We start from the raw sequence: 25,741 nt of genomic DNA, 5'->3' as shown, positions 1-25,741 counted from the left end.
TCCCCATTCCTGCATACAGCATAAGAATTGCCACAGCTCTAGGATCATTCCCTACAACTGGTTTGGTCACTTCTCATCTGTTTTTGAGACTAAGAGAGGATAAAATTGTGAGTGCAGCCAGACTGTGCCAGCTGACCTGAAGATCAGAGAATGGGCAATTGCAGTCAACATCAAAACATACCTTAGTCAACACAGAATCATAGAATGGTTTGGGTTGGAAAAGACCTTAAGATCATCAAGTTCCAACCCCCTGCCACGGGCAGGGACACCTCGCTCTAAACCATGTTACTCAAGGCTCTGTCCAACCCGGCCTTGAACACTGCCAGGGACGGAGCATTCACAACTTCCCTGGGCAACTTATTCCAGTGCCTCACCACCCTTACAGTAAAGAACTTCCTCCTTATATCCAATCTAAACTTCCCCTGTTTAAGTTTTAACCCATTACCCCCTGTCCTATCACTACAGTCCCTAATGAAGAGTCCCTCCCCAGTATCATTACAGGCCCCTTAAAAATATTAAAACTCCCACTGACTTCAGAATGCAAAAAGCTGCTAGTGATTGTAATTAGCTTACTCTTGAAGAATGGTTGGCTGCTCTGAAAATATGGCATATGTAGCTGATGATGTAATTCATTATTCATGACAATCATATGTTTAATTTCAAATACTGATGAGTATAGGACAATAGACAATTGCTTTGTTCCAATTCCTTAGAGTGAACGAAGTTGAAGGCTCCAATCCACCAAAATGGATGAGTCTTTTATTTGTTAAACATCAACAAATGCAGCCAAAATTTACATTGCTCAGTTTGATGCTTTAACTCCACTGCTAATGCTTGTCTATTTTTCTGCTCACAAATTTACATAAAATATTTACAGCACTACCAGTTTCTATGTTTTCCTTCGCCACAGAACGACTGTGCATGATTTTTAGACATAAGCATTCAACAAGCAGTTAGTGTTCCAGTATATACCAGTATTAAACTATTGCTGATACAGCTTGCATTATTTGAAATGTCCATCTCATGTGAAAGCTGACTTTTCAGCATTTGTTTTTCACTTCAAATGGTTTAAAAAATTGAACTGCTAGGTTTCCACAGAAAAGCCCAAAAATAGTTCTCAGAAATTCTGATACTGCATCAAGTCCTATTTAAATTATTGTGACTGCATTCCATCACAGACTTGAACTTCCTGATTATTTTAATGAATTTCCAGCTATCTTTATTTCCTATTCGGATCTGTTGCTCCAGTTATGGAGCTGGTGAACAGGTGACTCACGTTAGATGCCATGCAGGGGAAACGTATTTCAGGAGTTTTGTGTGGTGAGAGGGTGGGATTCCATGGTGAACAATGTTTAGGAATGGGACCTGAAACTATTACTCCCTGCAGTAATGCAAAACAGATAAAGGCTATTTGAAGTTAATGTTTTGCTAAAGCCCAGAGCTGGCCTGCACAAAAAATACACCCTCAGCTGAAACAAGCTGTGAATAAGTCTTTACCCTTAAGGCTAGGTAACTTCTTCTCTTGTGGCTCCCTTGGAGCTGTTGGCTATAAACACTGGTCTGCCCTAACTGTGGTAACTTGGTAGTCCACTTCAGGGGCTTCTGACACCTTCTTTTGGAAAGTCAGCACCTGTAGAGTGGTACCTGCTAGTTCTGTGAAGAGGTATACCAGCTCACAGCAGCCCCACTGCTGGGGGCAAAAATTAATGCAGTTAGCTAAAGGGCTTAAGGTTGCTCTCACACACTCTTTGGAAGGGAGGAGTTTGATGACTTGGACATTTTAAGGTTTATCTTTTAAAGCAGGCTAACAATAAATTTGCACCTATCAAGACTGTTTATCCAGAAAATAAGCAATTAAAAAAATAACCCCAAAACAAAAAAACATACATACAGATTAAAAAAAAACAAACATCACAACCCCCCCCCCCAAAAAAAAAAAAAGAACAAAAAATAAAACAAAAAACATGGAATGAAGAGTGTTACCACAGATATTTTAATGAGTCCTGTCTGAAGAGCTTGAAGATGGTGTGACTGACTGTTCAAGACAAAGTGTTATTTGGTCTGAGCCTGTGTGGCAGATCATGTGCTTGCATGTGCATTCACACCTGAAATACTGTGTTCAGTAGTTCACTATATCTAATTACAATACTTACAAACCTTGGATGGGGTCTAGATGGGCAGGCTTGCAAAGTGCTGACAGCTAAGGATATGCGTTAGATCTAAGTGATGACTGGTGAGGATGATGGTAACAGCTAACATATTTGAAAAGTATTTAGGAGGATGAGGAACTAGGGCTATATAATGGTAAAAATTAATAATAAAATGTAAAGAACTCAAATTTCATTCAAGCTGAATTGTCTCAGTTCAACAACTGTCTTATCATGTACTTGTGTGCGTCCCCTCTAAGGACAGCACTTAATTACATGCTGTATTTTGTTCATGATAGGGTCTACTGATGTCCAGAGGATGTAAAAACATTCTTGTGTAGCCACACTGATTTGAGATAGTACAGTAAATCAGGGCTTCTAATAAGGTACAATCTCCACTGCATTTTGAAACAGTCACTGGAGAGACATATTCTTCCTTTCAACTGAATATCATGAATTATTACCAGAAGCTGCAGGTGTAAGCCACACGCTTACTTGAGAAGCAAAGGCTGGACTTTGTAAGCTAACAGGCCTATCTTGCCTACTTTTTCTACAGTTTCTGATCCTATTGACTCTGGGAGCAGATCACAGAACCTCCACATGAGGGCAGGTCAGATACTCTGGGTGAGGCTCCTGCAGAACCCAGACACCAAATCGCTGCTCTTGATCCTTTTTATGCCTCTGAGTTCATCTGAGATGCCAGGGAAACAAAAGCAGGCTTCAAGCTGTGGTTTTTAAGTCATGTGGTTTCTGTGGTCTTGAATTCACTATCGCTGTATTAGCTCTTCATATGTGCCCTTAAAGTACTGCTGTTTTAGAAAACCACCAGAGAATAGTATTCATCACTTACTGTTCACAATAGCCGTCGGCAAGATAGATGCCATTGCAGCTTGTTGAGGGAGCAATTGTATTGAGTCCAGCAGGCGTGCAGGATACATGCCTTCTGTGAGAGTCATCTGACTAGCAGCTTGCAGCCTTGAGTCAAAATCTACAACAAAGGCAATCAGCTCTTCACCCTCTGAGATGGCCTTGGTCGTGGTACACCAAAGTTGCCCTCCTACAGGAAACATAAAAGCAGAAAGATTTAATGGACGATATCAGATTCCAGAACGTAAAACATCAGTGCCGTCTCTTTACAGTCTCTTTTTAAATTTTGATGGCTTGCTCAAGGTAAAGAGGCAAATAATTTTTACTGTATTCCTTCTACCAATATAGGAATTTTCAATGTACAAGGATAATAATTTGGAGATACTTTTCCTAATTATTTGCAGCATGAGCATTCATTTTAATTTCCATTTTGTCTCCTATGAGATTAAATTATGAAAATCAAGCTATAGGTGAAAGTATTTTATATGGCACTTTTTTCATCATGACTTTTCACCAGCCACCTTTTACCTTTTTTTGTAACTCCAATGATGTTTTATTTTGAATACCAAATCACAGCACATTAAAACCAAACAGCTGTGAGAAAGAAATCAGATTTCCTCATAAGGGCGTTCCTCCCCTCCCTTCTGTTTGCCACCCTCTTTCTCTAAAAAATCTTCCCTTATGTAATATTCTTTGTAACATGACTGCTTTATCTCTGCTTACACTGACTGAACTTCCTGAAAAGAAGATATGCCAAAGATCTGTTTCATAAAGGCTTATTCAAATAAAGATTTGTTTAAAGGGGGGGAAGTGGAAGAACTTTCATTAAACAGTAAGATACACTATAGCTCTGTGCTGCAAATGTCACGTGTAGTGCATTAAAAAGAAAATTAACTATGCGAGTACATCTACTAATGTATTTGAATGCGATAGTGAATGCTCATTTATTTAACATGTTTAGACAGGCAAAGCACTTATATTGTGTTATCTACACTCTCAGGCCTAGATACATATCCAATACAGTTATGCCTGAAATAATGTTGCATACTTTATACGTTACAAAGCTTTTTTTTTTCCTCAGGTTTTGTATATATAGAAAAAGCTATATGTTGTATTCATTAGGCAAGCAAAAACTGTACTCATTTTGATAAGTAATATTGCTGTGTTTATCTTTCGGCATAACTGCCTTTTCAACTGCACTTCATTTTTTTCCCCTCAACGAGATTATAGTTTTAAAACAACTTGTTGCAAAAATCTGGTAGAGGAGATAACAACAGTGTATGATATGCCACAGCTAAATGCAAGAATTAGGACATTGTTTTAGAGAAATCTTGGACAATTAATTAAACCAGTCTATTAGCTTTCAAAGATGAGCAAACAAAACAGCATCAGTAACAATGTGTTTCAGTAGAAACATAAAGCTAAGCTTCCACACCTCAAAGTGGTGTGAAAGTTTCAAAGCACGAAAGTGTCTCTGTATTCACCCTTCGGTAATGCAGGAGCTGAAAGTGGTTCCAAAGTTTATGATTTACTGTGATGGGACCAAAGCATACTAAGGTTTACTACCCTCCAAGATTACAGAATTAAATGGTGCAAATCTGAGTAATTTCCTCTAGAGAATAAGAAGATGAAATGTGAAGATAGTGCCATAAATGCCTACAAATGCAGAATCCTAATACCCAAGCACGAATCCAAACATTTGACAAGCACAGTGACTTACTGCATAAGTCAGGAGTAAATACAGAAGCCTTCAGAGCTAAACTGGTCTAAAACCTGTTCGAGAGAGAATAAGGCTAAATTCCTAAAGTGTTCTTAATTAGTTTTGTAGGCAATAACACATGATACACACTGCACTCTGAGGACCTGAAAATGGGTACTCTCACTGCAAACTCCACACAGTTCATCGTTCTAAGAACAGTGTGTCCATTATTTACATGCACTTCTATTTTATTTATATACAAAAGGTGTAATAATAAACCAACAGGTTTCAGTAATTTTTGACATAGAATAAGAGCTCTTCATAGACTGCATTATTCACTGGATTTCTTAATAAAGTAAAAATTAGTCACTGCAGAAGACCCAACTGGGACTTCCTCTATCCCAACAAACATCCTGACATGCTATACCCCTGGGGGGAAAAACCCAGAAAGTGTAGTTGATTACTGGGTCTCCAGCTGCAGTCAGTCTGGATCAGCTAACGTCTGACTCAGCCTCCTGGTGTCAGAGCTCCTCAGGGTGTTGACTCATGTCCAGCAGCAGATTAAACTGGGACAGCTGAAGGGAGCAGGACCTCGGCTGCCTGCTCCACCCAGCTCCTGGAGGCTGTCACACCTAGGGATGTGTGACAGCTCTGGAAGCACAACAATCTCCAGTTTGGCTTATTAAAGGAAATCAGAACTACAGAAGTTTAATCTGCTCCTGGATTCAGCTCCAGTAATTCCATTGTTATTTTGTTTTCTTCCATCCCACTCTATGGAAAATGAGGCATTTAAGTGATCATGCCATATATGTCCATATTTCCATCAGTACATGATACGGGGTTAAATCCCCAGATGAACCCTCAAATGATGCATTCTTCCAGCTAATGGAAATACAGTGTATCACCTCTGCAGTAACAGTCACACACAGGGATAGCCCCCTCTGACGCAGTACTCCCCTCTTGTCCCCTTCTATGCTTGCTTGCACAGATTAAGGCAATAGCTTCTGTTTTGAAAGATATAATCTTCCCCTCATTGCAGTGAATTCAAATATGCTGGCTTTCCCGCACAGGAAGAAAACAGTGGAAGTCTTCTTGAACCTTCTACTGCACAGTCTGGGAAATGGTGTGTAGAGAACCTGGCAGGAACTTCCAATTTTAACAAGAAGTTCCAAACATGACTACCTTATGAATTATTATGCTGCATAGCCATCCCTTCCAGGGTCCAGGGTTTCCTGACATGTGGTAGTTGCAAAACAGGAAAAAAACCTTGCTTCCAATAAACATTTCCACATGCTAAGACACCACTGACATATACACAGTAATTTTTCAGGACCCCAACATCTTTTCATAAAGCAAAGGGCAGTGTCAATAGCAGATTTTCAAAAGGACAACATGTTAAGTCCTCGCCAAGTACCAGTGGCAATGAAGAAGAAGACAGGAAGATGTTTGCTTGAAATATTTGCAAAGTCATGACGATTTCCTAAGGGAATGTAAAGGCTCTTATTTATATGAGATGAAGTTCTGACAAAGCTTACTCCTTCCTGTTCCAATGGAGAAGGAAAGCTTTGGAAATACAAAAAGGCTTTGTGACATTGTGAAGCCGTTTTCTCCACAAGTCTAGTTCTGACTCTGTGAAATTGGAAATAAGCTTCTTGCGCCTGCAATATATTGTTTTATATCTATGGTTAAACTGAAGAAATTTATGTGATACATAGTATATACATGCTAAACAGAAGAAAAGAATAAAAATGGGGGTCAACACTATGTATTTATTTGAACTTTTTTTTTCTAGTTCATATTTCAAGGAATTACAAATGCTCATTTAATCACTGAAAGTTGGGAAAGTTAAAGAATATCATGTTGTGCAAACTAGAGCAAAAAATTACATTTCAACTGCATTGGCATCAGTTCTTTATCAAATGACATCAGGCACTGAAGCAGCTATCTGATACCTTCAGAATTTCCACCAAATGGAAAGGTTATTTCAGGATTCTCTTCTTTGTCTGCATCTTTCACTGCAAATATTTCTGCTGCTTGGAAAAACCCCAACACCCTTAAACAACAACAACCAAAAAAAATCTAAACCCAAACCAAACAAACCAACTTTCCACAAAAAAGAAAAAGTAAGGTCCTGATGTCCCTGAAAACCGTGGACTTACTGTTCTTTGTAATGTTTATGATCAAGATTCTTGTGCAAACAGATCTGGTTCCTAACAGGAAGCTTATAAATCATAATTGCTGTCAAAACTGCAGTGGAGTGTACTGCAAGTTTCGATAATAAAGAATAGAGTCACAGTTCAAACTTGATTACATTTTGGAAATTCATGCTGCTCTTACAAGAATCAGTGGTCTTAAATATCTTCTTCTCCTGCCAAATTTTTCACTTGCACTTTTTATTATTTATGAAATCAGTGTCTGCACAATGTCATGCAGACCTCTGCTGATAAACTCTAATTAAGATTAAGACAAGCCTTTTGGAAAGGTTCCCATCATTAGCAAACATGATAAACACAAAAATACTCTTTACTTGTCAACCAGGAGCAATTCAGTAACCTAACAGTATTATCTGTTGCTAGGCTACAGAGCTGACAAAGCTTCAATTATATTGTATGGCCATACCTATAGAATACTGTGTAAGAAAATGTATCTAATATAAAAGCATTTAACTTCAGCCATGCTATCTGTAATTCATGTCTTCTTTCAGTGGCAAAAATCAGGTTAATAATTACACAGCGTGCTGGAAAAATCTTAGCAATGCATCATGTTTGCACAGTTTTTTCTAATTTATCTCTATGATTGATAGATATTTGCTTTGTAAAAATAATAAAATGCTAGCAATGGCATGCTGTAAACCACAAGCACAACTACACCTGGGCTCATCAAGATATGGAACCACACTCAGTATAAAGAATATACAGTAAATTGAACCAATTAAATCATATTTAGATGCAGTAATACTTCTATATTCATAATAAGGAGTATTGTGGTGATCAATATACATGCTAATACAAACTTCATTTTATGTAGGTCAGAAACCTAGAATAAAAGGGAAACTTGCCTTTTTTTTTTTTTTTTTGAACAGACCTTCAATTTTTCCTTCTACATTTGGATTCTTTTTTTTAAATAAAGTGACCTCTATTATCTTATTTGTACTCAGCAATTTGCAACTAAAGTGATGGCCCCTCATCAGTTTTGATTCTCAGAACCCTAAGGCACTTCAAGGGAAGACACAGACCCAGGCACAGCGAATCTTCTGATGGTGGGCTTCTTTTCTCCCCCACTTATTTTTTGCAGACCTTAAGGAGTGATCACTTGAGGTCTGTGGATAAGAGACTGAAAAAAAAATATATTTAAGGACAGACTTCACTATTAACTCAACTGAGAGAAAATAGCTTCAAAATGGATGGAGCCATAAAGCCTCAATTCATAGTGTTGCTTTTAGGAAAAGGGACTTAAGAAAGTAAATACCTAAACCCAACGTTTCCATTGAGTACAGCTGTTTAATGGAAGTGCAGCTATTTTTTCCACAGATAAAGAAGCATATGACAATATAAACACATATTCAAAGGCAATCCCAGTTTTCCTGTCTTTATTAACAGTCAGTTATCCTTGCTGAATGATTTGAGTCTGTTTTTTTGACCCAGCAATGGCAGACGTGTTTCACAGAAGTTTAGGGAAATCAATGGCAACTTCTATTAAAACCAATTTCCAGTGCCAGTTAATTCAGAAGTACTATTTGGTGTAGTAAAAATTAAGCTTACTGGATTTGATTGTGTTGCTGCAACAACATAATAGCCCGTTTCCTGTACACACATCTTTTTGCAAGAAGGGTCAAAAGACTATCAGAATTTATTTAAACAACAGACTGTTACTCTTCATGACTTCCAGGCACCGTCAACTGAATTAAACCTTCCTCTCCTAATGAAATATTCCAATTTGTTAAAAATGATGCCTTTTAGTAATGGTAATGGGGGTTGGAGTTAATTTATTATCTTCTCTCCTTTGCTGCACAGGTTAAGCATTTAAACAGAATCTGCTCATCACAATAGGATGGGATCTTCGTATTTGGGTTCCTCCTGCGTCTCACCCATGGGGTTGTGACAACTCAGCACACTGAAAGCCATTTCAGTGCAGCACAAGTTACTGGGTAGATCTCTAATTTTGGACATGAACAAAGTACATATATCTATATGTAGACACATTGTTCAATAAAAAAAATATAATTAATTCAAATCCAATACTGTTGAATTTTTTGACAGTAGAGTGGTACAAGGAGCAGAACTTATAAATTATGTGTGCCCCTTCTTTGAAAAATGCTTTGGAGGTTTCTTTGTGCATTGGCAAATACAGTAGGAGTATGAGGTATTGTGTGGATCCTCCTGCACAGCACCTGATAAAAGAATAAAGAGCTGTGACATATTCTTAAAACAATAGAGGAATTAAAGAGAAACAATAGGCCAGCTGCTTCATTAATACAATCAAAAGAGAGCCCAGCACAGAGGAGTCCAGATAATTAAGCACTACTCTTTTAGACCTTTTTTCTGTAATAAATTTGTTAAAAATTTATTAACTACTTCATAGTTGTTAGATAGATCTATGTACTTGTTTATTTGGGTTGATTAATGCCTTTTCAGTATTCTACAACATGCCAACTCATGGTTCATACAAGTTTTTTGAATAAAATAATGTAAGAATAAGTGATATGGATCTGTGGTATATACAGCAATAAATCAAAAGCATTATGTGAAGTCTTTCCAGTTGCTAAATAATTCTTCGCGTTTTTCACATGCGTAGACAAAACATATACTTTGCACAGCATTTTGCTATTCATGTATTTTAATGCCAGGGTTCCAACCATCTCTCTGTGAAGTGCCTCCAAAATCACCCCTGCAAATGCAGAATTCTCAAACTCTCACGAAAAAATAGTTTTAGTGCTACATTAAGATTAATGAGATGATTTCCCAGCATCTTCTATCATTTTTCCTTGTTTACTGATGAAGAGATTACCAAAAGACACTTGACCTTTAGTTTTAACTAAACCACTGCATTATTATAAGCCTGCAGTCTACTGCAAAAAATGTAAAATCATTATACTCTACAAAACTAGACCAATACAGCAGACAAACCAGTTCTGTTGCCACTTTTACCATTATGTCCAGCATAAAATATGGAGCCTGCTGTACTTTGAACTCACTGAACAAATTGCAAAATCAAGGAATTGCAATGATATTTTTCACAGCAAACCAACACAAAAATACTCAGCTTAAAGGCACTAGCCAAACTGAAGAAGGCAGCTTTAAAATCCCCACATTTTGAGATAAAAAATGTCTGACCAGAAACAGGGAAAAAAAATACTCCTTCAGAATATAGCTCTTAGTCCTGCACTTAGTCAACCTGAGTTTTAAGTCTGACTTAGCTTAGTCATATGCTGACAGCTGGCCATGTTTTTACCTGAATAGATGATTTTATAGTTAAAGACTGTCAGGCTTTATACAGCTGATAAAAACCAAAAATATTAGAGGAACTTGCCAGTCCTAGGGAAGTGAACTCCCAAACGTGGCACCTCTGTTTCAGTGTAAGGGGTAGGTCTTTCCCTTGCTGCAGTACAACTACTGTGAACATCATGATCCGCATTGCAGCACCTCTCAAATTAATTCTGCAAACACCTTAATCAGCTGAACCCCAAACGAAGCACCTGTTTCTGAAGGGCAAGGAGTATAACAAACTCTTAGATTTGACCTCTTATTTTTTTCCACTGTTGTCTTCCTCCTCTTTGCTAGTTTGAGGATTTCTGTGTGTTTTCCTCCAATTAAATGCCCACGTGTAACACTCAACAGAGTTCTATTAGGTAAAGAGGCAAAATAGATTAGCGCTCTGAAAATATTCACAGGAAAATAATGTGGTAATTTTATTTGCCATTTTCCCCCCTGATAGAGCTGTCACAGCTTATTTACCACAGGGGGAGACAGTTAAACCCGTATCCTTAGAAGTTCTATGCATTTAAGAGGCTTATATATCTCTTCTGGGACCCTCGTTCAAATCCTGGGCTAATCAGAGTGAATACATATCTTTCTATTAGATGGCTCTAAAAACTCTTAGGTGATATCAGTTCCTGGTGGACGACAGTCCACAGCGTAAAACTATTAAATGTTTGGCACAAATGGCAATACTTACAGAATGAAGCTGGAAACTGTAATATCCTCCCACATCACAAGAAGTTAAGTCTGCTGCTCAGAGGCTGAAATTAAAGCCTGCCACAAACGCTAACCTGCTGTATTTCCTTAATTCAGCATAAGATCAAACAAGGAAGTCAAAGGAGTTCTTTCACAAGTTTAGCAATTTGTTCCTGTTTTTTTTTAATTTTCTTTCCAAATTTGTCTTTTGAATTGAGTGCTGCATCTTTTATACATTTGAATTGGGTCTCACTTGAGTGTTATTTCAAAATTTACTAAACCTTAAGAAAAGAAATGATAAATAGCTTAACACCCACCCCCCCCCCCAAACAATAAACCCATGCTGACATTGTACACGTTGCACTCCCATCACCACTGCTAAGGCGGTAGGACTGTCTCAGCACACTCACCTTCCCTTTTTTAAAGCAGTGAATGGGCACTCTCGAAAGAGCTTCCCAGGAGACATTCCCAGGTGACCTCCACTGCTTCCCCCAGCTTTTATGGATGCACCAGGTTTCAGAGAGAGAGAAAAAACGGACTGCTGAAACCAGCTACTCTGAAGCATGGCTTTGGATATACACATTCCTCTACAATCCCTGCTTCCCTAACAGCACAGCTGTAAGGTGACCTTTTAGTAGCCTTACAAACACAATCATGCCTGTGGATTGTCTTTTCAGAGTTATTTTGTGAGACTGGAGTGTATGAAAAAAGGAGGTGATTAAATGAGACAATAGATATGCTTTAATGGCACCTCTTTCTTATAGAGAAAGCAGAGTATGCTACATCTTATCAATGGATTTTCTGCTGTCTTGCACCTGCTACTGTAGGGCTCATTTCTTGCCCCTGGGCAAACTCAGAGTGAATGGCAAAGGTACCTGAGCAGGAGAAAGGTTTGAAAAGGAGGAGCTGGATTGATAGGTTGCATTTGTAAAGAAAATAAACACATTAAATATAAGGACAAATAGGAAGTTACAGAATGGCAAAACCATTGTAAGAAATAAATATTGGCCATGAGAGCCCTTCAGTACAGGGATCACATCCAGAAGAAGTTCCAGGCTGTGTGAAACAGAAGTCACCTTTCATAATGAATACAAACTGGAGCATTTAGTTGTGTGCACTGTAATGCTGAGAAAAGAGTCGCTATTATTGCTAGTTACCATGTTAACGTTCAACTCACAGGATGAAGTTCAGGAACTAGTTTACCTCAGCTGTAACAATGATGAAAACAAAAGCAAAGTAGCACTTTTTGATTAAAAAAAAAAAATGTTGCTCCCATGTAAGCCATTAGAACATTCTATATGTGGAAACAAGACTGACAAATTGATGGCTCTCTTACTAAACAAACTAATAAGTAAAACGCGTCAAATGTAAATTTGCATGCTTAGTATGTTCTAAAATGTAAGAGAAGCTGCGATAAGCATCCAACCCTGTCTCTTCTATTTAGAAAGGTCCTCATTAAAAAAAAACACCACAATCACCACACACACACACAATTCACACCAAACCCTAAGATTTCCTCTAGGTGTGTTGAAAACCAGGTATTACAGCTCTGCCCTTTGGAGTAGGAGCTAGAAGTAAAAAAGACTGAAAACTGGTGACAATCAAAAGCATTTCCACCTTCCAAGCTACATGCAGTGTCCAAGTAAACAAGCATTGTAAACCAGTGCTAGTACACCATTTAGTTCTTTCAGTAAGAGATACTGTTAACAGCAGAAAGCAAATCCTGTAACGGCAACAGCAAGACTGAGCTACTGCCGGTCACAATTGAAATAAAAAAATAAGATTATGAATTAGCAAATAGTTAAGACTCCTGGCATACACACTAACATAGATTAGCAATTAAGAGAGGATTCTGTACTTAATGATTTTTTCCCAAACAGGCTTAATAAGAAATACCAGTTTACTGAGCATCATACAGGTGCAGAGGAGCTGCCATTCTGCCTGCCTGGTCAGTATGATTTCTAAATGGCCAGGAAAGAAGTGACTGTATACCCAAAGGCAAGCTGTCAAAATTCAGACTGCAGCTGATAAACTGATTACAAAGCTGCTTAAGACTTTGCTTGTAAACAAAAGCATTTATCGACTAATAATTTGCAATAAACTGATGTAACTCCCAGCTGAGCCCCAAACTGTAATTGTCTTTACCATCTGCCTATTAAAATACCATTCTTCATCACCAAGCAGGAGCAGAAGGGAGAGAATCTCCAACAACTACATAACTTGCATGCTTATAAATAATCTGTGAGCATTTCACAATGTTCATTATGATTGCCAGGTTTTGTATACTTCATTTTCTCTTTTTGAGAGGCAAAGAGGTGCTGTAAAGTGGCAGAAAAGAAATTAATAAATACCGCCTGGTGCAAGAAAAAATTATGTAAATTCATCATACTCTGCAGTTTCTTAATTTTTTTCTCTTTCTGCAACTCCATCGGAATATCATGATGGAAGACCCCTCAAGCACAACTTTGCAGATTAAACTCTCAATTTCTTTTCAACTTGTCAGTTTTCATTACCTTTCTTTCTTATGCACGGACTTCTTACAGCGGTTTCAATGGAAAGCCAGTTAAAGCACGCTGGCTCCCCAGGGGGGTGTCTGCCAGAGCCCGAGGGATTCTGCATACTCCATGGACCTCTATAGGGTCACACTTAAGAGCATTTTGCCTCTCTCGTTGAGAGGCATTCTGAAAATTAAGTGAATGTACACGCTTTTATTTTCCAGCTGTTGACAGCCTTGCTCCTGAGAAAGGCACTAGAGTTTAGACAAAGTTCAGAATTAACCAATTCAGATGCTCTAAAGCTGATAGACCCTGAAGGAAGAATCACTTTGTTCAACGCCTAAAATATTCAAGTATGAGCAAGAGAAAACTGGAGAATTGATACCGTGCAGAGAATGGCAGCCCCTTGAGATGTGTCTGCATTAAAAATTGAATTTAGCAGAGAATCCCACTATGATTCAGTGCAAAGCACTTGACCAAATATTTCCGCAATCTGTCCTCTCAGCCACCCGCTGTTCTGAATGCAAGGCTGTGACCAGAGACCTACAATTAGTTTACCTCTTCAGAAATACCTGCACAAAATGCACAGATGCTTTAAATGCAACTTGATTTCTCATTGACTTTCCAGATTCAGACTGAAATAATCTATTTAGCTGAAGCGAGGCTTTTCATGTGTACAGAAAACATTTTAGGTCATCGCTGGGAGGAAAATGGGGATCTGAAAGAAAAAGAGGAAGGTTCTTCCTGTTAATTGATTGTTGACCTGTTAATTGTATTGAAATGCAAGAAATTAAAGGATGATCCTGTCACCCGTGCTCCCAGAAGCAGTCTCATTTACTTCAGTGATAATCTTTCTCTCCCTCACAGTGCTTTTGTCTGGTCCTTTGTTACTACCAGTGTTGCCTGCAGAACACCACCCCATTCCCAAGAACCAGAAAAAGAAATCAAACCTCATGACAGTCTGGGACCTATGGAATTAATTCTCGAAGACACATTTCACTCAGGACAATTATGTTTGTAAACGACTGGAATTTTACATGTGTATTTAGTTAAAAATACTCATTAATATGCTGGTTGAACCAGGTCTCCATACCCCAGTTAGTATGCACAGTACTGGGACAGGATTCAAACAGGGGTGAAATAGAAGGAAGAATGAACAACAGTGTGCACGGATACAGAAAACACATGTACCAAAATTAATTTTCTTTGGAATGTTGTAAATAAGAGATTTTGTTAAGACACTAAGCCATGGTGATGAAAAGCACCTTTCAAGCCTCTGCAGTTAAAACTCATCATGTAAATTATTTAAGGAGTACAGACCTGAAATAATTTGATAGGATGAGAACTTTAGCATGACAAGGCTGTGTTACAAAGTTAGAAGAGTCATGGTTTTGAAGACTCATGTAACAATTACTTTTTATTATTTAATGGTCATTAAAAAAATAACAATCAGAAAACTTTGGAAGACACTAAGCTGAAATTTATCATTTCTGGTGGTTGCCACACAAAAGGAAACGGCAAAAGAATTTGTTGTTGAAATACGACTTGTAATATGCAGAAACTTATTTCGTATACGTCAAGTTTGTTAAAAATCAGTTAATGCAAATAAACCTGAACACGTGGCTGATAGTTTTATGAGAACAGGGCAGGTTTAATGCCACAGAAGAGCTTTTCAAGCACACGCATGACGCTGACCCCTTTGCACATACTGGCACCACTGTGAACAGCCCAGGCCGGACCCCCAGCGTAAGGCGGCAGGGGGGCTGTGTGTGTGCTCGGCCACCGCGCCCCGCCCCGCACCGCCCCTGGCGGGCGCACCCGGCACAGCAAGCAGTGCCGGACGTAGCACGCCGCCGGCAGCAGATGGCGCTGCCGCGCCGCCAGGCGGGTGCGAGGGACGCTGCGCGGGGGGAGGCGAGGCGCGCCGCGCCGTTATTGATTGAATTTTACAGCCCGGTGCACACCGCGCACCGGGGCGATAACGCCGGAGGTGTCAGGAACTTCGATTAAACCCGCTCCGCGCTACCCCCTCCTGCCTGCTGCCTTCCCGACTGTCGCCCCGCGCTTTTCCTGTCACGGCAGAGCGCGGCGCGGGGCAGAGTCCGGGGGTGCGATGGTCCCTCACGGGGAATGCCGAGCCATGAGGGGGATTTAAATAAACTGATCTGCAAACCAAACAAACAATGCGTTGTCGAACTCGGCCGGCTCAGTTAAGGAGAGATTTAGGGATAATTTAACTTCTGAACATCACACCTCCCTGCTCCTGAAACAGCGTCGGAACCCAACTCCGCTCGCCGGCCGCGGCTGAGCACCCGGGCAAACCACCCGTGTGCTCGGGCCACTCTGGTTGCACAAGAACTTTAACAGAAGCAGGCTGTGAGCAGCGCATCTGCACCAACGCATTTGTCACCCTCAGGAAAGTGAATTTTTGAGCACACCGAGGCCGTCACACGCAGGGATTAGACCTGAGTGTAACGCTCCTTCTCTGGCCTGTCTCCCTACACCCACAGCCAACCCCCTCCTTGAAAGGCAAAGGCAGCGCCGGGTGTCCTGTCACCCCGCCCCTGCTTATCAGGAGATGTTCATAGAAATCGCGTTTGCTCACCTACAACCAATCGGGTACTTCTTTTTGCTTAAATCATCCTGCCAAACGGCATAGTTAAAAGGTGCAGCTCAGACTGGAAATTATCCAGCACCAGCCACTTCATAATATTTCTGCTCCTGAGCAAAGCCAGCATTCCAGGGTGCGTAACTCCCACTGAAACACGTGGGAATCATGATGTTAAAAGTTTGTGGAAACCTTTGAACACTTATCTCTGTCTCGTGAGAGTAATGAAGAAATTCGATGTCAAGCATGCAGTGATCCCAGAACTATCTGGCTTTTGGAGGAGCAGGGATTACAGACTAAGGTGAAATTCTGCTAGCCCTGGAGTGCTGGCATGAACCCTGGTGTCCTGGCTGGGCGCTTCTTAGCACTGCAAAAAATCTTAAGAGGAATGGTATGAGGGTACTCTTAAGTAAAGGGGTCATGGGGATTAAAAGAAAGTTCTATTAAATGTTTGGGATGCTCCTGGGAACAGAAGATTTTTACAAAGCAGAACATTAGAACTGGCAGCAGTTACCTATCAGCCTCCCAGTCCACTTGGAAATCTACCCTGCTGTTGAGGCTCTTCTCCTGACGCCCCGCCGTGCCCCACTGACAAGCCCATCTATGCACTTCACTGACCAGTCCTGTTGGACAGTACATGTTATCTACATCTCTTCCTTTTTAACCACAACAAAGTATAATGAACAACTTGGAATCTCTCTGGGGTATGGAAACGAAATGCAATCTGGCACCATGGAAGAACGCAGTTCATCATTGCCTAACCGACATACAGCTCAGACCAAAACACAGTCTCTTGAACGCCAGCCAGTTTACAAGCAGTGAACCACACAGTATCCACAACCTGCCGGAGATGCTTCACTGTCTCCTATCTTTTTGTTCTGCTAAAAGTTAGCACTCATGTGGACAACCATCTGCATCTACAACTCAGAATCACTAAAATGCTCCATTACTCTTTCCCTTAACATGTGCCTTCTTGGTCCTGAGAAGATGATCCTATACTACCCTATCTCAAAAAATGTGTCCTCATACTTCTTTATTAAGACACTGGAAAAATCAATGCTCTCTGTGCCCTGGAAGTGGAAATGGGATTTAGTGTCTATCTTCATAATGGAAAATATTGCCCATGTGTAGAAGAGACAGTTTAGACCTATTTCCCCAGTCCTAGGAAATACTGCTTGACGTAACAGTATAAAATGCCTTTCAGTATAGCTTCTTACTGTATGTCTAAGTCTTTTTAGCTAGGGGGTTCTCATTTGGTATCTTCTTCCTGATTAATTCTCTTTTCTCATTTTCTTTCCTCCCTGCTTTCAGCCTTGTACTCCACATTCTTAGTTTTCATTAAATACAAACTGATAAAATATTAACTGATTACTGTTAATCTATATGCCAGGAGATAACATGTACACTGCTGCATATGTACACATGTGCAAGCATATGACATACTGTCCATTACAAGAATTCTTTGAAGTCTTCATGGTGATTAGCCTGCTGGGATGATATTCAGCTAAACAAATAGTTATTTTTGAAGTTGAAGAGTTTATTGCACAGGTACACTGCAGCTGGTCTGGATACATTACTTAATGGCACTACCTGAGACACACAAACTACGTACAAGATACTGTGCCTTGCATCCTTCAGTTATCAATTCAGGGAAGTTCTACACAAGTCATCTCTCGGAATTAACGTTTTATCTCATTGCTCATTTACCTATGCATGGTATTATTAGCTGAATTAACTTTGCAGACAGCTGAAGAGTGAATAATGCTTGAAAAATGGAAATAGCAAGCTGCAGTTGTTAACAGGCTTTTTTTTTTTTTTCTTTTTAAATACTTTATTTGGTTGGTTTTGACAGGTTATTTAAGACTATTCAGCTTCTTGACCTGAAGTCCTATATGAATAATTGCATGCCTTTTAAATGTTAGCTCAAATATGTAATCTATATCTAATAGATACATCTAGTTCTCTGGAAATGGAAGCATGCCAAGATACTATGATATTTGAGTAGAAATTTAAATAAAAGAGTTGGCAATACCAGAAGGAAGTTCTAGCGTGAACAACTTTTTGAAAATGCCTAGGTCACTGCAGGAGAAAAAGATTAAAAATGGAGAAATGACCACTTTTAGGGGAAAGCAAACAAAGCATTTTTAGGGGAAGACAAAATAGACTAGAAAAGAGAAATATGAAGGGTTTAATAGGTAAGAATGAGAGGCTTAAATATACTATGCAATGATAAAAGGATCAAGTGAGGATTTAAGAGGGCATAGCTGGGCATATTTTAAATGAGCTGAATGATCTTCTCAATAGACTTCTGCAGATGCTAGAAAAGTTTGAGGAGAATTTCAGGCAGCAGTCACTGGGCAAAAATGAAGCTACTCTTGAGCGAACTTCTGATGTACTCTTATTTGCTTATGTTTCAGATAAGCCAATGAAACATAAGCAAGAGTTTCAGATGGGTCCACACCTGCAAAGGAGCTCTCAACCCTTCTGCTATGGGCAAGGACAAAGAGTCACTTAGAGCTGGCTCTCAAAGCACATCTATGAAAGTTAATTACTGTAAGGGATATGAAAGCTATTACCTGAAGAAAAAAAAAAAAAAACCCAACAAAAACCAACCAACCAAGTGGCTTTCTGAGTCTTTCATTATTAATTACTAGTAGTAACGAAATATCCTTGGTTTACGTATTCAAGACAAACCTAGACAGATTCCTGCCCTGAGGAGCTGGAAAGGTCAGATTTCAAAAACTTTTATTTATAACAAGTGCTCAATCTGCAAGTAGCCATCAACTATTTACATGAATAACAGCGTTTTATGTCAGTCTTATGTGTAGACTTTGGGCTCCAATCTGACAGGGATGACAAAGAAAGAACAGGAGACAAATGACAGAGATGACCTGGGTAATGGCAATAAAAATGGATAAACAGCAATGTGTGGGGTAGATTAAACAATATCCCTGCTATTGGGTGCAGATCCCATTAATTCCTTTGTGAGCACATGCACATTCCTTAGCTACAGCACTTTTTAATGAATTGATCTATATATCTGAGAGAGTGAAGTCCAGGAAGAGGCATGGGGTAGTGGATAATCCTCGAAGGCCACCTGAAATGTATGAGTTTCAATGGGGTATTTGAAAGAGAAGTTGCAAATACTCTCATCCACATAGATTGTCTGCTTGTTCCCCAACGTAAATCATTCTATTTCTTGCCCCAATTTTTTATCAAAATTGCTTCCAACTTATTTCAGTCTGTCACAATAATATTTTCATATGAGGAGTGTTGTAACCTAATTCCTTCATTTGAATAATACATTCATTTTTAATTACTGCAACTTGATCTCAGATTATTCAAATAACTGTTTCATTTTTTATGCTTACCCTGACCCCAGTGTATTTATAGGCTTTTATCCTTACCTGATACCAGTGTAATGTAATTATAGATTGTATTTTAATCATCTACTATATCCTAGTGAGTTTGTTTAAATCACTCCAATCCAGAGTCTTTTATTTCTATGCCTTTTAAAATTCTACAATGCCATTCTCATTGCATAAAAGCAATATTTTTGTAGTTTACTACAATGAATGAACATTTTGCATGCATTGCTGGCCATGTTTCTAATTTAAATTTAAAAAAGTCGCTATAGAGAACTCTATGTAAAATGAAATCTTGACTTGTAAACAGGCATGGGACAGCTCATCACTTTAAATCGTTGTTCAAAGCTCCTATTTACTCACTAACATAACTTTATAAGAAACACAGCAGAAAGAGAAATCAAATTCTTCTTTATCCTACCAAAAATAAAAGCACACTTTATACTACTAAGAATTGACAAACTATTTAGCTTTGCTGCTCACAGGTGCTAAATGTTTGCAAGTTATTTTACCTGTATTAGAAATAATTCCACATTGTATACAGAAGAGAAATAGTTTGGGTAGCCTGCATTATCACTAGTCATGGCCACATATTGATTGCCAGGGTTATCAATACTTTTTAAGAAGGATTTAACTCTTGGAAGTGTTGCATATTCCAGAATTGTTCCATTTGGCGTAATGGTAATTTTTAAAGTAGTAAGTGTTATGTTTTTTCCGCTCCCTACTGCTGATTCAGGAGTTCCCTTTCCCCCATCTTTTGTGTTGCTTCAGGATGCAGATGTAGAGTAGGGTCAGAAATCAGACAGGTGAAGCTCCTCAGGTTTATGTATCTGCTGAAGTACTGGTATCTTTCTGGTCATCAGATCGATTTATACTGATAATTACCACTGCTCCCGTCAAACTGTGCTCTCTTTCTGAGCAGCCTGGTGTTTTTGTTTTGTTTTGTTTTGTTTTATGTGCAGCAAAGAGTAAAAGACCTCAAAAGGTCCTTAACACGTGCCCTCAGGTGCAGCATGTGCTTCTTTTTTTTGCATTTACCATGTGCATTGTACAATGACGCAATGGCCAGAAATGCTTCCAAATCAAACCTTCAGCCCAGCAATGTGATGCAAACAATGATACTGTTCCCAAAGTTGAGTCTTTGTCTACAGTAGACATCATAGGTGGAAAACAATAGAGAGAATAAAAAAAATCAGAGCTAGTAATAAATCTGCTGGTTCATGGCTACTTCCTGCTGTGTCATACTAGGGAAAGAGACTGCTGCTAAAATTCATGTCTTCTGCATTCTCCCTACCCCTCCTTTCTCAAATGTTTAACTATTTTTTAACTTCAAACACCTTTGTCTTCTGCCTCTTTCTATTCACCGTGTGTGCCCATTTCCCCTCTGTTTCCTCTCTCAAATGTTACTTTTAAATATGATAACCCCTAGCTTCTAGGATATAAGTGCCCAGAGAGCACAGAAACATGACCCAGACTGATATTTATTGAGAGGCCAGGTAAGCAGTGGGCATTAGATGCTTAAAAGTATAAACAAAATGTCTTTTTTTACTCTTCCCTCCTTTGCCATATGATCTCTTCTCAGTAACACTTAAGAATTGCCCAACATGTCACTATGTCACTGGGGATAGAGGAATTCTGACTACTACCTTGATTCTCATAAAAAGAAATACTGTTCTGTAAAAAAAAAAAAAAAGTAAATAAGAACAGGGACTATGGGTTTATTGAATGTAATCACTGATTAAAATGAATTATTCTGCTTTTCCAAGATTCAGACAGAGAGGCATGTTTCCCTCTGGGATTTCTACTACCATTTGGTCTAATATTCATTTTGCCTATAATAATACAAGCTTCATTAAAGGAGTAAAACAGCAATTGTCTCCGCGAGATCAAAGGACAATCTGTTAAATAAAAAGAGTCGGATCTCTAGAATGAAATAGTAGGAAAAGTTTGAACTGAATTTTATGGTGAATCAAAATGTAAATCGTAATTTCACAAGGAAGACACAGAGCACAAAATTAACTTTGTAAAGACATGGAAAGTGGATATGTTGATCTTAAAAATGTGCACAGATAGTGAATCTATCAGTAGCATTTCTAACTATAACACTTCCAAAAGATGAAAAATTATGCCTGTCTTAAGAGTACTGGTCTTAAAGAATTTCCATTAAACAAGAAACACTGCTTATCAGATAAATTATCTGACTTAGCTCCTATTTAACTGATCTTGTATTTGAAAATTCAGTATAGTGAAAAAAACCCACCTGTCATCAACAATCATTCTGAAGACCTTGTGGTAGAATAGTTCCTTTTAAAAGATATATTATCTGCCATATAATATTTAATATTATTCCTCAAGCTACATTTCACTCTAAGATTTGGAATAGCACCTCTCTTGTGTAAGTCAGCATTGGTTTCTCTGGATATTATAACAAATATATATCAGTGCATCTACATTTAATCATCAACCATTATGGAGGTTCATCGCTAAAGAAAACACTTAAAGAAAACAGACATGCTAAAAACCTTAGCTTCTCTGAAAAAAACCCACCAAAAAAGCTCCTAAAAAAAAGAAGGTTCCTAGACAAGTTGAGAGACAATTAGGGATGCAAGCTCCTCTCTAGTGAAGCATTCCCATAGGACACAGGACAGCCCCAAAAGCAGACAGTGCCAGCCAGCAGACTGGGCCACCATGCACATCAATGTGTTCTAACATTGCCCTCAGTTTCCTTAAAGAAAAATGGTGGTAGAAGTAGTAATGGAAACCATTACGCTTGCAGGTTTTAGCTCCCTCTCCAAAAGGCACAGGCTAAAGCAGTGCAGTTCAATTTCAATCTGCCACTGCCAAAGCAACCCAATCTCTTAAGTTATTTCAATCCTCTTATTGAACTGTGTCCCTATTACTAATCAAGGGAAAAAAAAATTATAGAAATTATTCTGAGGAAGAAAAACTCGTGAGAAATAAAATCCCCTTGAACATATCTTAATTCTAAAGACTTCTGAAAAACTTGCATTTATAATAATTAGAAAAAAGATTTTTGAACAATTTTTTCTCAACTTTTTTTATATGATTTGAAATGACATTTTTAAAATGTGTTCAGCAGTCACAGATCACAGGTCTGGACTACTAGCTTAAAAGGGACAGTAGTGGTCAGGTTACCAGGTGCCTTTATACACCTGCCAGTGAGTGGAAACTTAGGGGAACAATATGCAAACCTCAATCAACCTATCATATAACTCCACAAGTTTAATTTATAACTTAATGCATCCACAAAGCATTGTGAAGTGCATTGATGACTCTGAATAAGGAAGGTTAAATCATTATTACTATTACCTCGTCAAAACCCCTGAATTTGTACTTCTACTAGACCAATCAAGTAAGTGTCTGATTCTGCTGTAGCACTGTAATCCCTGATACACCAATGAAAGTAATGGATGGACACCTCTAGGCAAGATAACATGTTTTGATTTAAAACGTAAAATAAATTACAAACTCCAACTTTACAAACTCATGTGAAATCCACCTAGTTGGAGCCTTCAATACCCTTCCTTCTGTATTTAAAATGCAAAGCACAGGTACAAACAAGTAAACAATTATGAAAGAAATTAATGCTGATGCCTCAGCAGTACTTTGGTAAAAATGTGTATGTAAAACAAAATTAAAAATCTTATTCACCACCAGCTAAAAAAAGACATATAATGACATTAAATGTAAGTAAACACTTAACAGAAATTCTAGTCTTACAAGATTTCACATTCTAGGGTTTCTTTTATGCATCACAGCAATTCCTTACAGAGGAAAAACATGTGAATACTAGATGCCTTTTTTGACACCCATGATTCATATTTGCCTCTGGCACAATTAAGGGTGGGGACGTTGATAATATTTTTGTCACAGCACACTAACTTTATTTTAAGCCAGCTAAAATATTTCTGCTGTCATTCAAGTGTCTCCTGTTTTAAAAGGGGTTATTTCTTATGAAAGTTGTGGCAGTTTTAAACTTCCATGAAAAACAGGTACAGCACAACTCCTGTGGCAACAGGAGTCACTGCTAGGAGAGGGGTGATTCCGCTTTCATGAACCTTTGCATATTGCTCCGACCTTCTACTGATTCAGCTCTGTTTTCATCAGATTTTTGCACTATCCTGTGGTGCACTAGGATCTGCCCTAACCAGCTACAATGTCATTTGAAAAGGAACAATTATTTGCTAGGAAATAGAATAGAAACACTAAATTATGCCATTAGATAGCCAGTAGAAATGAACAATTTTGCTTCGTGACTGCTTCTAGCTAGAGTGGAGTGAGTAATCCAGAAGCAGTGGTCTTTATTTCCATTTTACCAAGATCTTAAATTACATCGTTCTCATCTCTCTGTTTTGTAGTTAACACATCCCTTGACTTTAGCGAAACAACATTTGTTCCAACCCATACCAAGAGGTTCAGACAATCAGTACAGAATGCCATTCAAACATTCTTGGATAGGAATATCATCCCTAATAATCAAACTTGATACACATACTGGTTCTTTGGCATGTCTATCATCATGGCCATCTGTTAGGGTGGAATTGTGCCTGCTAAAAAGGAGATATGCCAGTTTTAACATGATACAGGTGCCATCAAAATGCAAGTGACGAAGAAAAGGCTCTAGAATATGGCAGTCACCAGTCTTCTGCAGAAAAATCCTCTGGGTAGCAACCTAACTGTTAGGAGGTACTGTATTGATAGCTATGCTAATTTGAACCTTTGCTTAGCTTTTCTATCTCTGTCCACCCTGTCTGGGTGCCTCTCTTCACACTACAGTATCTGTGCTTCGTGTTCTGCTCTTGCTGAAGGAAACATACATCTTTCTCATGTACCATCAAAGACCAATCACATTAAATACTCTAATCTGAAGAACAAATGGCTGATGAGAATTATTTCTACACCTTTCAAAATCAGAAGTGATACTGACATTTTTAAGAATAAATAATTTTTTAAGAATAGAACAGTGTCCTACTTACTATTCTTATAAATGTCTTAAAAGGATCTCCTTTACTCATAGTTCTGGTAAAAAAACACATCTCGGTCTGATACTGCTGATAGAAGAATGACTACTCTTATAGTCTTTTACAGGAGAATGAATTCTCTTGCAGTCTTTTTGCTACTGCTTCATCTTTAGAAACATAAAAAATACCCTGCCGGAACAGAGGATGGCCTGTCTTGTTCAGACTCTGTCTCTGGAGTAGCAACAGGTGATGTTACTTAGTAAGAATATGAGAACTTGCCCTCCTTCTGCAGTTCACTGCCCTAAGAGTTCCCAAGCATGCACATGGATTAGGAATGTTAGCAGGCACATCCTCTTAGTACCATTTACAGATCTGTTGTCCATGAATTTGTCCAATCTCTCTCTGAACCTGCTGATACTGTCTGCTTTCACAGGCTCCTGTGGCATCAGGTTCAGAGAGTTAACTCCCTGCCGTGATAATCTGTTTTAAATTGTTCTTCTCCAGTTTCCTGTAGCACTGCAGGATTTGAGGAATAACAGTTCTTCATTCACTTTATCCACAAGCTTCAAGATTTTGTAAGCCTATATCATATTTCCCCCTCAGCTTTCTCTTCAGCAAATGGAGAAGACTCAGATTTTTTTGTCTATTGTCATATGATAGCTGCTCCCTTGATCACTCCAGTTGCCCTTCTTCAGCTGTGATCAGAGCCTCACATGGTATTCAAGATCTGGGTTCACTGAGCTTTCAAATATGACAAACTGACAGCCCCGACTTGTTCTAAAACCTGTACAGGCTTTTGTGATCTCTAGCAAAAGATCTTTAGATGTGTTTAAATTAGAAATCTAGTCTCCCACAATTGAATGATTGCCTTCGGGGCTCAGATAAAGATGTATATTGTCACTGAAATAGAGCTGTTTGGTACTTCTTTCACTTCTTGCTACATACAGAGGGATGTAGCAGGTCACACCTGGGATAATGCAGCTGTGTATTAAGCCATATGATCATACTAATGTTCAAAGGCTGCGCAATATGAACATACACATAATTTATAATATTCGAAGACTAAGATCTATAAAGCTTCAGTCATGCTGAGAGCTTTTCAGTTAACCATATACCCAATGCACATTTTCTGTACTTGAGAACACTCTTGAAAATTCTCAGCAATTTTCTAGGTAACTACACAAGATTGGAGGATGAACATTTAATACTATTTTGCTCAACAAAGTTTTCTACAGAAATTCTTCACACAATTTCCATTTGAACAAGCTGCTACTCTACTAGCAGAATTTCTGTGCCAATCAAAATAAATCTCTGAGAACGCTTCTGACTGCATAAAGTGTCAGCCCTTCTATGGGCCTGAACCCGTAGCCAACAGAGTCATAAGGAACCTCTGGTCCTGATTTGT

General features: G+C 38.7%; 1 protein-coding gene across 3 annotated transcripts in view; it reads right to left on the bottom strand.

Moving 5' to 3' along the window:
• The window catches only part of ZFPM2 (zinc finger protein, FOG family member 2), a 303,211-nt gene that overhangs the window by 7,633 nt on the left and 269,837 nt on the right, over positions 1–25,741 (bottom strand). For all 3 annotated transcript variants that reach the window (XM_061373386.1, XM_061373387.1, XM_061373385.1), the window contains one exon: positions 2,998–3,204. In XM_061373386.1, coding sequence (XP_061229370.1) covers positions 2,998–3,204 — 207 coding nt within the window. The remainder of the gene's footprint in view (positions 1–2,997; positions 3,205–25,741) is intronic.

This window comes from Neopsephotus bourkii, unplaced genomic scaffold (genome assembly GCF_033783945.1).
Source record: "Neopsephotus bourkii isolate Nb327-2 ecotype Australia unplaced genomic scaffold, CSIRO-AGI_Nbou_v1 NB_1630, whole genome shotgun sequence".
NCBI classification, from domain to species: domain Eukaryota; kingdom Metazoa; phylum Chordata; class Aves; order Psittaciformes; family Psittacidae; genus Neopsephotus; species Neopsephotus bourkii.
The sequence above is the reverse complement of the archived record's forward strand: the minus strand, read 5'-3'. Positions and strand labels throughout refer to the sequence as shown.